Raw genomic sequence first — 15,000 nt, 5'->3', positions numbered from 1 at the left:
TGAGTGTGTGCTTTTAACTGTGGGATCAGTTTGTGTGTTGCGTTGTGTATTTTCACTCTGTCCCCAAGACTCCACAGTCTGTATGCCTTTGAATTTTTTTGCTCATCTCACATCTGGGCTCATCAGCTAATAAACAAGACCTTTATGGTCAAGGGTGCCAGAGCTGAGTCAGTACAGAGTGCCCGGGACAGAAGCAGAGATCCACGCTCCTAACGGGTTTTTAGAAACTGTGTGTTTGCTGCCCTCTACAGGACAATCAGGAGGTTTACACCAGCCTATATACAATGAAGTGGTTCTTCCAATGCTTCCTGGACCGTGTAAGAAACTCAAAGCTGAATCCTCACTGAATGTACAGATTCCCTGGTAGAATTTGTAGGGATTAAGTGGGTGGGACGTCCTCTCTGCTGTAGCTATAGGAGTATAGTGCATGGAAAATAACATTTCAAAATCGGAAACACACTATACCAACTGGATTATTGTATAACTTGTCTTTTATTATCATGAATTGCTGAGAAGGGTTGTGTGTGTGTGTGTGTGTGTGTGTGTGTGTGTGCCTGTTGTGTTCTGTAGACCCCCTTCACGTTAACTCTTAGGATATGGGACATATACATCCTGGAGGGCGAGAGGATCCTGTCAGCCATGTCCTACACCATCCTGAAACTGCACAAAAGTACCAGCCCCCGTCACACACACACACACACAGGGCTTCATATAGGGGAGAGACCAGAGAAATGAGAGCTTAACCTATATTAGTCACTCTGTGTGTGTGTGTGTGTGTGTGTGCGTGTGTGTGTGTGCGTGTGTGCAGAGACTCTGATGAAGCAGTCGATGGAGGAGCTTGTGGAGTTCCTGCAGGTGACTCTGTCCAAGAATTTCTTCTTCGAAGATGATTTTGTAGTTGAGCAGCTCCAAAACTCCATGTCTGAACTCAGACGCTATAAACTGGAGCTTCCACCTGAAGGTACTGTCTACAAACACACACACACACACACACACACACACACACACACACACACACACACACACACACACACACACACACACCCCTTAATTACACTTAAATGACCTCTTTGCAATTCTCGGGTTTCACTCTTTTGAAAAGTCTAAAATTTTTGCAGTTTTGGAATAAGCTGTGAGAATTTCTTCCCAGAAGTTGATGGGAGCTAAAAAAAAAAAAAACAAACAAGCACACAAACCAAATGGCTGTTAGGGGTCCAGAAACTCCCAGCCAGGACTGGACCTAACATAGACCTGACATAGACCTGACATAGACCTAACATAGACCTAATCTGATTGCTGGAGGAAAGTGCAGATATAAACATGGTTGTTTCACTTGTGTGAGGATATAACGCCCCCTCAGCCCACCCTGAAAACCGCTTCCTTGTGCTGTGTATCTTCATGTCTTTACGGTTTACATGTCATATAGATAAATACACACACACACACACACACACCTGTGCTTTGTTTCTGTCTGATCTTCTCGTTGACTCTTGCGTTTTCTCCCTCTCACCTGAACTTGACTCCAGCCTACACTAATGGGGGTGGGAAAGGAGACCACCCCCCCTCCTTCAAACACAACCGGTGGGCAACGACTGGCTACCACATCTGTCAATCATCCGTCCGTGTACCCCCTCCCCCCACACCTCACCCCCTGCACCCGGCACACACAAACGCACACCGTCACACTCGCACACGCGTCTTGTCTCTGGTCTTTTGATTTATTTTTTTGTCTGCTGTCTGTCACATGACCTGGCCTGTCATGTAGGACACTAGAATGTCTTCTTTTCCGTGACATTTCTCTCACCTAAAACACCCTGGAAATGTTTCTGGATGTACGCTGTGTTACAAACGTGCTCATCAGTGGCAGGCTGGGAGGAAACGCCGTCTCCTAATTCAAATGTCAACAAGTGCGTGCGCTATTTTGAACTACATTTGAGCCTGACAGTAATAACTACCTGTCTGCAGCGACATAATAATGCTTAATTATCTTTAAATATTAGATGTCTTTATCTCGAGTGAGCGTATATAAAGATATGAAAATTATTCTTCTGTTCAGGCCAAGGTCAGTGCTGATAACCTCATTTCCTGATCTGTGTAAGTGTGTGTATGTCTGTATGAGTCTGTCTGTATGAATCTGTCCGTGTGTGTGTGTGTGTGTGTGTGTGTGTGTGTGTGTGTGTGTGTGTGTGTGTGTGTGTGTGTGTGTTTGTGCAAGGTTTCTGATCTTCCGCCCCCTCAGCACATGACCAGTGTCAACATACTCGTGTGTGCGTGTGGTAAACTCACGATCCTCTCTAACGCTCTCTCACGTCGCTGTGTGCGTGTGAATACCCTCCGTGTGTGTTAATACTCCTCTTAACGTGGTCTCCTGTATTTGACGTAGCCTTGCGCTTCATGCGTGTTAAGAATTCTGTGATCGTGCTGAATTGATTTGCGAACCCTCCCCTCCCCATTCCTGTGTGTTTGATTTGGCAATAGCTGTGATTGTTTGTGTTAGTTTTATTTGTACGTGTTGAATGCAGGGAGTAAGTGTTTTTATACCCCTCACTGAAGGACACCCAGCATGCCAGCGACCGATTATACGCTTACATGCCAGTTTGTGATTATCCGCTTAAATGCCAGTGTTTGATTATCTCACAGTTTTAGAGTTTGGACTGAAAATAGATATTTGTTTTATTTGTTTGCTTGTTTTTTGTTTCTTTATGTTATTAAACTGTGTATTTACAATGTGCAGTTTTATGAAGTTTTATGAATTTATGATTCGCAGAATTTATGAATTCTGCATTCTGATTGTTTTTGCTGTCCATACCTGTACAGGTAAAGATGAGGAGTTTCCGAAGAAACCATTGGGCCTCCTGCCACCAGAGCCAGCGGGATTGGCCACAGTGGCAGCCAATCACGTTGCAAATGGGCAGATGCCAGCCAGGCAGAGGGAGGCGGATGGTCCACCGGTCGTGAGCACGGCTGCGGAATCGTCCGTGACCACTAATGGGTCACCAAATCGGCGCAAAACCAGCCAGGCGTCTAGCCATGTCAACAGACACGTGGACAAAGTATTGCACCCAGGCAAGGGAGAGAGGTGGGAGGGGCAAAGGGCAGCCCCGCCCACAGAGAGGAACATGACCCCAAAAATACCCCCAATGCCCATGACTGGTGTGACGGACGGGCCAAGGTTACTCGGGCTAAACGCTCAGATCTCGGGTGGGCGGAGAGACATCACGCCCCGCTGGGTCAAACCCTCGGAGGGTAAGTTGGAGGCGGCCAGGGTGGCGGCCATTAAGGAGAAACGTCACAGCTCTGGGACGCTAACGCCTGAGGAAGCAGGACAACAGCACTGGCACCCCCGATCTCGAGGCTTCGTCCCAGGGTCCAACCGCGCTTCCAACGCCTCGCAGTACGACAATGTCCCCGGGCCCGACAGAGAATCCGTGGAGGTTCTGGAGGTGGACCGAGATTCCGGCCGCCAATTCACGGCACCGCCTCTGAAACACGGAAGCCCGACGCGGCCCCCTAGCGGCGGGATCTCCGGCCCGTCTTTCCGAATCCCCCAAACCACCCCCCTCCTCTCCGACCACATTCCTCCCGCCCAGTACGCCCAGAACGTGAGCCCCACCTACACCCAAACTCCCCGACTGTGGCCGGAACACAGAGCGCACGGCCCGCCGTTTAACGAGCTGGCGTACGATTCCGTTACGCGCACTACGCCACGTAGTCGCTCGCCCGAAAAAGTGCGTAGGAACAACAGCCACGCCGCGTACAGACGCCCGTCGCCCCACGCCACCCCGCTCCTGGTGGCAGCTGCTGACCTCGCCGCCCGGGTGGACAGCACCGGGGAGGGCGGCCCCTACCCCAGGCAGCCCACACGCCTTCAGGGCTCGCCCGGCTACGCCCTTCGTCCGGACCAGCCCTACGATCGGCAGCTGCGGGGCGAGGCCTGGTACGGCGAGACGGAATGGCCCCTGGAGTCTCCGGCTGTGTTCATCCAGCGCTCGCCCTTACACCCCTTACAGGATTTCGTCTTCGTCCCCCCCGGCGCCTCGGATACCGCGCTGCGATACAGCGGGCCGTACGCCGAGCAGCCCGTCAGGCAACAGCTCCCCCCGGTGTTCGGAGGAGCACAGTACAGACATGAAGCCTTCGCCATGCAAGAGACTATGCTGCTCTGATCAGTTACGATAGAGGTGTGGGAGTCGGAGAGAATCAAAGACTGACGGAGAGGTGGAGAGAGAGAAGGAGAGTGAGAAGAGTGAGTGACATAGAGTGGAAGAGAAAATGTATAGTTAAGTGAAGGTTATCTGGAAGTACATGTGTGTGTGTGTGTGTGTGTGTGTGTGTGTGTGTGTGTGTGTGTGTGTGTGTGTGTGTGTGTGTGTGTGTGTGTGTGTGTGTGTGTGTGTTCTGTGTTTTTGTTTTTGATGTGTTTGCAGTGTTTGTCTGCCTTCATCATCTTACTGAACCAACATGGCAGGGCTCACCACCGTCAGGCATTTGTACTGTTTGTAGCCTAATACTTAACTGCAAATATTTACCATAGGTCTTTTAGAAATGTAAAGTGTACAAAGATATTTTTTTCCATTTATTTAAATATTTGTATTAATAGTTGGGGGGGGGGGGGGGGGGGGCAGGGGACTAAGTGATTTTTTTTTTCCATCCTAATTTTTTTATGATTTAGTTTTTAATTTACAGAAATGATAGACTATATGTGTATATACTGTACACATTCTTTAGAGGTCAGTTTATTCTATTTGCTTGTGAAAGTACTTAAAGTTTTTTAATTATGAACTAATGCAAAAAAACAAAAACAAAAGAAAACAACTTGTTTCTATTCAAATGACCATTATGTTAAAGTTCCCCTTCTCACCCCCAAAGGGAATTTTTCCTCTCCCAGACATACGCAGATGTGTGTCCATTTGTAACATATCGGGGGGGGGGGGGGGGGGGGGGGGGGGGTGGACGTGAGTGTGTCTCTGTGACCTCACTTCCTCTCCTTACAGTGGTCACCACCCATTCCTGAATATACCAGCCCCAAGCCATCACACCAGAGCTGCTCCGAGCGTCCTGAAGGCAGTGGCTCGCTGCTGGAGGTGTGAAGGTTGAGCATATGAGCTTCACGGAGAACCCAGGCCTCCTGGAGCCACACGCAGACCCCCCCCCACCACACAGTCAGGACAGGCCTGGGCTTTGGCAAGCTGCTTATACAAAGGCCATCTCTCGGAGCAGAATCACATCGCTGCTATCTGCACATATTGCAATAACGACAAAATACACAACACTTCATACCAAGTCATTTCTGCTCAGTAGTGTTTGTCTAATGGCTGATGCAACAATGTTTGGTTGTGCGGTGTTTGATATAGCAATATGTATTTAATGAAGGTAATGAAGGCCGTGCCCGCACACTTACGGTGCCGCCCCCTTCATGACCCACAATGCCGTCTGCTCCGTGCAGTCTTGATCCTCACTCGATCTCCGTGTTCACCTACGTGCGCAGTCTGTATTTTAGAATATGCACTACATCCTTGACTAAAAAGGCAGGTCGGTTAGATCAAGTAACATAATTCAACTAAAAAGGGTTTTTTGTTTTTAACACTCCTGGGTGTGCCAATGCAGATTCACTACGATGGAGTGTGTAGGGGGAGTGTGTAGGGGGAGTGTGTAGGGGGAGTGTGTAGGGGGAGTGTGTAGGGGGAGTGTGTAGGGGGAGTGTGTAGGGGGAGTGTGTAGGGGGAGTGTGTAGGGGGAGTGTGTAGGGGGAGTGTGTAGGGGGAGTGTGTAGGGGGAGTGTGGAAGAGCACAGGTGCTTTGGTTGGGTACAAGGCCCATACGGCTGCAGTGGATCTCACCACACAGCATTCTTCAAAATAACTGTCTTCATCTTCTCCGTTTGTATGACTCAGTTATGTAATCTTAGCTTACACTCTCACACGTGTCATATCAAACGTGCCCCCCTCACTACCTGCATTTCAGAATCATAAACCAGACTACTATTTTTTTTTTTTTAAAGAATTTACATTTTATATAATGTATCTCACATTTCCATCTCATTTTAAGGCAAACATTTGGAACACTAATATAATGTTCCTTGTCATGTATACACTTCATTTGCGTTTTAACGAGCACACACTACTCTCCCAGGCTGGATCACGTGTCTCCACCTATCCTTGTATTTATCTGTGTAATTGCGGTGAGCATGGTTTAATGCCAACTCAACCCCACGTGCACTAAAGGCCTCTGTCTGTATATACTGTTTGATACAGAGTTTTGGATGTTATTATTTTGTCAGGTGGATTCTATACATATATATTTTTTTCTTTGCTTTTGGTTAAAACACTAAATGCAACTTGTCATTCAAGACTGATTTCTCTAATAAAAAAATGAAGCCCCTGGGTGGTGATGAACGAACACAAGAACTATTGTACTGCTGTTGAGTTGTGTGTGTGGGAGTGAGTTGAGACGCCCTGCTGACCGTGCAAGACAAATATAGACGTTTTTTGAACGGCTTGGTGTACGGAGCACGACGTGGTTAAGACGAGTCTTTAAAACACTTTAAAATCTAAAAAAAATGACTGGTTCAAAAATAGTAGTACAGTTTTAGTTTATTCACCACCGTCAAATAAAACTGCATCCACAAGAGCAGACAAACCGCTTGTAGTGCCTTATTTAGCCACAAGATGGCGTACAGCCCTAACCTAGACTCATGGCGTCAAGATGAGGCATCCTATATCTGCGTTCTCAAAATGAAAAAAACTCCGAGACATTTGCACATACAACAAGATATTACCATGTTATGATGGATTATTGAGAAGAGCTGAGTCATTGTTTTCCTTCGCTATGGAGGTCCTGTCCATGCGTGGCACAAATGGAGAGATCGGGCTTGTGATTTAATTGGACAGCCCGGTTTGCAATGAAAACATGGCGAGACTGGCAGGCCCAGCTACACGCCATTTCCTGGAATCCATGAGCAATAGGAGACACAACGCCTGAGGAAAAAAAAATGTAGATTTATCACCACTGGCTCATTTCGGGTCTGACTTAGCCGTGACCCAAATCTAGCCTAGTGAGGTTATTGTTATTAAAAGCAGATGATATCTACTTTGACAGCTATGTAAACTATTCACAATGAGTATCGAGGTCAGCGTACGCAGAGGTGGTGTTCTGTTTCTGTCACTGCATTCAGAATTGATCTAATATTACAAGGCACTGGTTCCAGAGCTCATCTGTGTAGCTGCTCATGCCTTTTTAATACAGAGTGCTCAGATCCAGCCCTGGAGGACTGGAGTCCAACGCTGAGGTGTAATCCAGCTGGTGTAGTGGAGCTGGGCAGCACCGGACCGGGCTGGGCTGTGGTTCCATGCCCTGGCCCACTGGAGGCACACACACGAAAGACTGGTGTATTTATTGGACCAGCTGTGGCATAGCAGGGAAAACACGAAGCCAGAGATATTTAACTCCAGCCCTCATATGTCATTTCCTGTCCTAGATTTGCTCATCAATGGTAGTAAACCCGAATAGTTAATTCTTCTCCATGGCCGCCTCTGTGGTCAGAATTTGAGTTTATGTAGTTGCTGGAACTTAAAGATTGTGATTTAAAGACCTGTGTGCTATGACACCCAGCTGGATTCTGGGTTAAGCATTGGAGACCTCCAGTGGTGATCAGTGTTAAACTGCTGGAGTAGATACCGGTCAGCCTCTCCAGAGGTCTTTCTAAAGCGAGGCCCAATGACTGTGACTTTGTTCTGTAATGACAGCAAATAAGTAATGGATGTAAGTAATGACTGAACTGGAGTGAACCAATAACAGAGAGCACACACATGCACACGTGCATACATCAGATGACACGTAAGTCATGATAGTGCTTCCAGATGCATACAAACCCAAACTTTACAAGCTTTGAAAAAATGTAGGACAAAGGACAGAGTACTGCAGCATGAATAGTGAGGTGTGTGTGTGTGTGTGTGTGTGTGTGTGTGTGTGTGTGTGTGTGTGTGTGTGTGTGTGTGTGTGTGTGTGTGTACACCAATGTGTGATTCCTGGCTTCAGTGCACACACATTAGTTCTTTCAATGATCACATATCATTTACAAATTGTCACACAAAAAATAAAAGTTTGTAGGTTAAGTGGTCATTATTTAGACATTATTTAGTCTGTTCTGTCTCTGCTGTCTGTCAAGGAGACATCACGCAACAGTAAGTTAAAAGCCCACCAGGACTAACATATTAGTGGTTTGACAGTTAAACTTTCACCTCAGAAGACATTAACCAGCCTCAAAGTTTAAGGAGCTCATCCTCTGCTAGTTTTGTTGAAATTAGAGTTTCTCTTAGAATAAACCAACAGATAAGATTATTTACCTCAAAGCTTAAATTCATCTGTGTGGATTCTTAGCGAGAGAAAGAAAAAAAAAATAGAAAAAGCCAAAGAATAACAACAGTGTTCTTGATGGGAACTGCTCGGTTCTGATGTGTGATTAGACGTTAGTTTTAAAATACACGCTGCATCAGGTTGAAGAAGGTTATTAAGTGGAAAGGTTCATCTCTGCTGTTCTTTGCTGGTGTGAATCTGATTGAATGGGATATGATGTGAACCCTGCGAGCTGGAACACACACACAAGCACCATCACCACAGGATGATTTGGGGTGACAGACCACATGTGTATCTGCAGGAGTAAAACTCACCCTTCAAAAGTGAACAGTGAGTGTTGAGGTTCAACCCAGCCTTATCTCACTGTGATGGTGTGTCTGGTGATGTTCCTCCTCCTGCAGTAGCTCTGCTTCAACACCTGCACCGCAACTCAGTCTGACAACACACACACACACACACACACACACACACACACACACACACACACACACGAGCGGTCCCGGGAACACGGACCCGTCATTCCCGGTAACGGGCGTGCGGGCGGGTCCTGGGCGGGTCCGGGGCGGGCCGGTACGTATCAGAAACGCTCATAATGAATGAACGTCCGTGTGGGTCCACCTCCATTCACACGATTGAAAGCTCCGCCCGGACCGATGCGGGGCGGACGTGCCGGGACGGGACGCGTGTTGGGCAGAGCGACACAGAACCTCGGTGCTGTTCTGGTGGATGTTCTGCTGATATATCAGCGGTCTGAAGGGCCCCGCACTAATACAGGAGGAAACGGAACATATCGACCCGGTTATCGACCTGCTCCGCGGTGTTGATCTGAGATCTTCCTCGGAAACAGGTAGACTGGGTTAGACTGGGTTAGACGGGCTTCAGATCATTCACTGTCATTCACTATTTCATCTCGTATTTTTATTATTATCTTTCATTTAAAGTTCGGTTTGCGTTTTCGAGTTACTTTATTATACTGTGGTATTACTATTTATTATCAGAAGTTTAAACATGGACTTTTCCAACACCAACATAACTTTATTTAGTGTGTTTAGTCATAGTGAAGATGTTGCTTTGGTGTAAACTGTAATGTCACCAATGCCGAGATGGTACAGACGGACAACTGTAGTTTGCGGACACTAAAGTTTAGAATTTAATAGAAATGATAATATACATTTATTGTTGCACAATTACGACAAGACTAAGACAAATCAGAGAGGTTATTTGGAGAACCAACATGGGTTTGTGTGTGTTTAACCTCTCCCCAGTGCTGTTTTAGACACTCTCCACGTTTGCGAGGATGTGGATCTTCTCGCTGTGTCTGTTTCTCGGGTCTCTGGTGTCGTCCGGGCTCGGTTTGGAGTTCCGCTACCACAACTCGGTCCAGGTCCAGCAGTACCTCAAAGACATCAGCGCAAACTATTCGGACTTCACGCATCTTCACAGTATCGGCCGCTCCGTTGAAGGTAAGAGGGCGAGATCTTCGCTGGTCTTCAGTTGGACCTTCAGACACAGCAGCACGTCTAGTGATGGTTGTACTGACACAAGTTTCTCAGACCACGTTGCTGGAGGAACTTTGTCACGTCTTCACATCTGCGATGTTTAGAAGCACGTGGCTCTGTTAATTTGTACCCTCCATCTCCTGGTGTCTGGTATAGGTCTCTTATCTTCAGGGTTTCAGACCCTGGTGTGTAATGGGGTTCGATGCACCCTGCACCAACCTCTCTGTGTGCTCCCACCGTGAGGCTGCAGATTGTTAAGAGAGCATCTCACTACGAAGGTTCTCCACATCTCCCTTCTGAGCACTGCAACGAAGACAAATTACTCACGCGTGGCTGTAACTGCCCCACTGGATCCAGGATAATGCGAGGGCACACACACACACACACACACACACACACACACACACACACACACACACACACACACACACACGTCCTAAGTGTGCTAACATCTAGTTCATAAACAAACACGGACCATCGCTCTGTTTGCGCGGCGAGACCACTAATCTTTTTTGGCACGGCATTAATAGAAGTCGTTTGGCTGCATTTTGCGGTGGATATTTTGGATGAGAACTTCACATAGGCCTGTGGGTGCTTCCGCTAGGACGTCTGTAGCTACTCCCTAACCCTTGGATGTGTGACCGCATGTCTAACTGCGTTCTTGGGTTCCTCTCGGGAGAACACGCTTCCACATCTTTCTGCTTCCCTGTGCTTTCGCAGCCTACAAATGTCTTGGCTGCAAATTTGCCACTAATCTCAAATCTGCACTTTATGGAGCTCGCTGTCCAATTTTCACAACAACGCAGAAAACTTTCCAGGACTGTGTTTAACACGGAGCTAGAGCTTGAGCTCTTTATTCAGGACCAAAATTGTGTCTCCATGTCCCACTATAAAGAAGAATAGAGAAAGGTGTGACAGGTAAATATTTGCTGTGTAGTAAAAGAAAAAGCAGCGTGTGACTCAAAGCAGCTTTACGAGCACAAGGGCGACAGTGGTGAGGAAAAACTTGCTCGGAAGGGATTAGGAAGAAACCTTGGGAGGACCAAGACTAAAAAAAGGAACTCATCCTCCATTGGGTCGTCTGGCTAGTGGAAATCCATAAATCCAAAACGGTCTAATAACTATTTACTTTACAAAACAACACAACCAAATATAAACCAGGTATCTATCTACCTCAGGTTCTCACACAAATCTGTGTAGGGGCAAGTAGACGAGTGTTCATCTGTTTCTCCCATGCAGGAACTTAGTTGAACAGTGTAAAGATGCTGCAAGGAGAAACGACAGGCTTTACACTGAACGCTTTACACTGAACGCTTTACACTGAACGCTTTACACTGAACACTTTACACGAGCAACTTACAGCTTCTGGCGTGTTACTGAGGCGGTTGAGTGTACAGCTAGGAGTCCATGGTGCCCTTAGCTGGACAGGAGATCAAAACCCAGTCCACCACGGGAGTACAACCCCCCCCTATTTAATCACCTAGCTTGCGCTAGCTTTTCAAAGACATTTACATAGGTCATTTCAGAATTGGTCTTGCTGTTGTGATTTTACATTTTAATTTCTACAACCTACAATAAAATATTCTTTAAAAGTACATGAAATATTAAGAGCAATCTTGCATTCCTGCATACTTAATGGTGGATGTGCATAATGAGATTCTTATAATCATGTTCATAGCAAGCCAGGTATAACTTTTCAGCATGAGTAAAGATCTAGTTCCCCTCCCTCTCTCCCTCCCTCCCTCCCTCCCTCCATCATCTTCCTCTCCCTCCCTTCTTCTCTTGAGTCATGGCCTTGTCATCACACTTTGTGGTTCCCGGTTCAGTTCCTTCATGCTAATTTTGAGACTCCCATGGGATACCTTAAACTCGGACACCTGTATTTCCTCTCATGCTTATCTAGAATAACAGCATGTTTGCTCCCCCCCACCCCCCAAAGCAAAGAAAGAGAGAGAGCCTGACTGGTGAGGATGAGGGCTACACTCATAATGCAGCTGCAACAGTTCTGACTCGTTCTGGTGAACTCTCACAGTACGGGAGTCAGGACGGGGGAATTAGTGCTTGGGAGGTTATTAGTGTTACCAGGGGAAGTACACACTATGCAGTGAGGTTCCCTCCACTAAGTCACAAAGTACCCTGTATTATATCTAGACCTAAAGTATCCTAATTGGTGGTGAGATTTGTTTCTTTCTTAGATGAGAATGCATAATTGCTTTGATCAGTACCTAAATAAATAAATTAACCAATCAAATCCCGTGTTGTCGAGAGCTCCGGACGCGGTCGTGCTCCCGGCCGGTGGCCGGTGGCCGTGTCGGCCCGTGTGGAAGTAGACGAGGGTGGAGAGTGTGCGCTGACCTGCAGATCCGCTGTCTAAGACTAAGACTGTGTAAGACTAGCGGACCCGTCCTGTATGAAGACAGCTAGAGCACAGACGTCACTCCTCCATGGCAACATACAGCGTTTTGTTACATCTAGTCACCGCTGAGACACAACAGCTGATTTCTATCCTAGCACATGCCGCTGCCTGCCAGCTCCCTGCGAACGTAGGAGAGGCAGCTCACACGCGTGTGTGCACACGCACATGCATACACACGCACATACATACACATCAGTATGAAGCCGTGATGTGATGCGGAGTGTCTGCTACTATCTGACACGCGTGGTGGAGATAACAGCACACACACCCAAAGGAGATACATCAGTGGTTCTGTTGCCCCCAATGTACACGTGGAGTCTGGGTGGAGGTCGGGGGGAGCAGGTCGGGTGGAGGAGGGAGAGAGACAGTCACTCTGATACTTCTTCGCTGGAAGCTCCCTAGTGGGGGTGCTACACACACGCCTGCATCCGCGCCTTCACACCCCTGCTGAAAGAGGTCTTTGATCCAGCCTGCAGTATTGTAGTTGAACCATGGGGACAGACACACTCGTCTCTCTGGGGATTTGAAAGTGAAATCTGCTTCACTCTGGACCTGCTGCTTGGAGCAGCCATTCTCTGCTGAGATAAAAAGAGGCATACACGCTTAAAAATGATTTACAAGCCTTACACTTGGTCTGCCTTTGGGAAGGGTTAAGCCAATAGCACACACACACACACACACACACACTGACTTATTTATAAGGTTTGTAACCTGTGTGCTGAACATTTCCGTCCCCTGAAAGATTAAACCTGCGTTGTGATCTTTTTGTCCTCTTTTCCAGCTGTCATGTTGCATGAACGAGGGAATATATCTCCGAGTGTGATTACGGGTTGTGGGAGAATCTGAGGCGTGGGATTGGGGCCGTTCGTGGCTGTTTTAGGCCGTGGAGTGATGGGGCAGCACTGAGACGCTGGGACAGGTGCTACTGCCTCTGCTTGGCATTTTGAGTCTCGTTGGATCGGGTTGCTCTCCTGATTCAACACAAAACCGGCATTCAGAGAACATGCAGAGTGTCAGGCACCCCTGTCAGCCTTGTACACCTCTGTTCTCTCTCTCTCTCTCTCTCTCTCTTTCTCTCCCTCACTCACTCACTCTCACTTGCTCTGTCTCTCCCTCCCCCACTATTTGCCATTGTCTGCCTCTCTTCCTCTCTCTCTGTCTCTCTCTGTCTCTCTCTGTCTCTCTCTGTCTCTCTCTGTCTCTCTCTGTCTCTCTCTGTCTCTGTCTCTCTCTCTCTCTCTCTCTCTCTCTCTCTCTCTCTCTCTCTCTCTCTCTCTCTCTGCCCCCCCCTCTGTCTCTATGAACTTCAACTGCTAAAAGGCTCTTGTGCACAACTTCTCAGTGTTTGGGTGGTCCTCTGTGTAAAAAGACTACAAGCTGCTTTAAATAAAAACAGGGAGATCTGTCTTGTGATTGGCACAAGAGCCCACTTTGGTTATTAAAACCTTGGCTGCCTCTCTGATACCAGCCAGTAAGACCCCCCCCCCCCCCCCACCCACCTGCAGGGGTCAGGTTTATCTTACACTCCACTCATTCTGTCCCATGTTCACAAAGCCCCCAGATTCTGAGGCCACTTCCTCCAAAGGAAATGAAGCATACATCTGGGTACCTGTTACTGCCTCTGTACAGGGTTAGTACGGTCCGGTGTCCTTGAAAAGCTGACCAGATTGAACAGGTCCATAGAGTCCATCCTACTACGATGGCTGAGGTGATCTAGGAGACTCTGGCTTGACTGGTGCTGATCCAGCATCCACCTGCCTGGAGTTCAGTTTCATTCAGTTGCCTGTCAGGCCCTTAAAGTGCCCGACAGGCACTGGTGCTGCCTACCGCATGAGGTTCAAAACTAGCTCTGTTTAGTGAAAGAGAATCTGTTAGGTGTGGTGCACGCACGTGTGTGTGTGTGTGTGTGTGTGTGTGTGTGTGTGTGTGTGTGTGTGTGTGTGTGTGTGCGTGCGTGCATGCGTGTGCATGCATGTGTAGGTTTGTCCTCTCCTCATTAACCATCGTGCTTTTCTGCCTCTAAACTGTGGTTTGCACAAGTGGTTGTGGCTGTTGTTACCCAGCCAAGAACACACCTGCTGGGTTATACAGAGCGCAGTCTTGCCACAGAGCCGGGCTTTTAAAGGCCGGAGTGTGAATGAACAGGCATGTGTGTCTGGAGGGATTTTACATGCTTGTACACACTGTTCAAGGAAACATGCTTGGACTTGCTAAATGCATGAAGCATGAGTGAGCCAAGAGACCACTGGTACCCATGGAGGTACAGCAGAAAAGGACAGAGGAGGGAGGGGGGGGAGAGAGAGAGAGAGAGAGAGAGAGAGAGACTAAGAGAACGAATGAGTAAGCGAGTGAATGAATGTATAGGAAGCAGCAGAGGCTGAGGGGTTTGTGGGACCGTGTTGCCTGGATACAGGCCACACCATACTGAAACATTATTTGCTTGTCTCATTGGAGAGGTTGAAAAGAGTGAGACAGTAATCGTGTGTTCGGTGCGGGCTCTGTCACTCTCACTCGGACCGCTGGCATGCGCTGTGTGGATCTGGCCTGCTAAAGGACGAGTGTTTGCGCTCTGTGTTTGTTTTCCAGGGAGAGAGCTTTGGGTCCTAATACTGGGTCAACATCCCCGAGAGCATCGCCCCGGCATCCCAGAATTCAAATACGTTGGCAACATGCATGGCAACGAGGTAAGACGCACACGCTCACACGCGCGTAGACGCACACACCGGTGAA

At 47.8% G+C, this 15,000-nt stretch overlaps 2 protein-coding genes and 1 long non-coding RNA gene across 8 annotated transcripts in view; 2 read left to right on the top strand and 1 right to left on the bottom strand.

The window, feature by feature from the left end:
• The window catches only part of usp6nl (USP6 N-terminal like), a 50,997-nt gene extending 45,347 nt beyond the window's left edge, over positions 1–5,650 (top strand). For 4 of the 5 annotated variants that reach the window (XM_076993737.1, XM_076993741.1, XM_076993739.1 and 1 more), the window contains 4 exons: positions 252–317; positions 571–670; positions 809–961; positions 2,818–4,522. In XM_076993737.1, the coding sequence (XP_076849852.1) occupies positions 252–317; positions 571–670; positions 809–961; positions 2,818–4,166 (1,668 nt within the window). In that variant the 3' untranslated portion in view covers positions 4,167–4,522. Of the gene's footprint in view, positions 1–251; positions 318–570; positions 671–808; positions 962–2,817; positions 4,523–4,994 lie in introns of those variants that run through there. The other variant, XR_013125966.1, reaches the window with a different exon arrangement.
• Positions 5,651–6,537: 887 nt separating this feature from the next.
• On the bottom strand, positions 6,538–8,948 carry LOC143498861 (uncharacterized). Its single transcript, XR_013125967.1, has 3 exons — positions 8,670–8,948; positions 7,678–7,733; positions 6,538–6,977 (listed from the first exon to the last, which is right to left on the bottom strand). It is a non-coding gene; the product is annotated as an uncharacterized LOC143498861 (long non-coding RNA).
• A 36-nt stretch (positions 8,949–8,984) lies between these two features.
• The window catches only part of cpm (carboxypeptidase M), a 27,755-nt gene continuing 21,739 nt past the window's right edge, over positions 8,985–15,000 (top strand). The window contains exons 1-3 of one of the 2 annotated variants that reach the window (XM_076993745.1): positions 8,985–9,202; positions 9,632–9,818; positions 14,857–14,954. In XM_076993745.1, the coding sequence (XP_076849860.1) occupies positions 9,653–9,818; positions 14,857–14,954 (264 nt within the window). In that variant the 5' untranslated portion in view covers positions 8,985–9,202; positions 9,632–9,652. Of the gene's footprint in view, positions 9,203–9,620; positions 9,819–14,856; positions 14,955–15,000 lie in introns of both variants that reach the window. The other variant, XM_076993744.1, reaches the window with a different exon arrangement.

This window comes from Brachyhypopomus gauderio, unplaced genomic scaffold (assembly GCF_052324685.1).
Source record: "Brachyhypopomus gauderio isolate BG-103 unplaced genomic scaffold, BGAUD_0.2 sc120, whole genome shotgun sequence".
NCBI classification, from domain to species: domain Eukaryota; kingdom Metazoa; phylum Chordata; class Actinopteri; order Gymnotiformes; family Hypopomidae; genus Brachyhypopomus; species Brachyhypopomus gauderio.
This window is presented reverse-complemented; position numbering and strand designations above follow the sequence as displayed.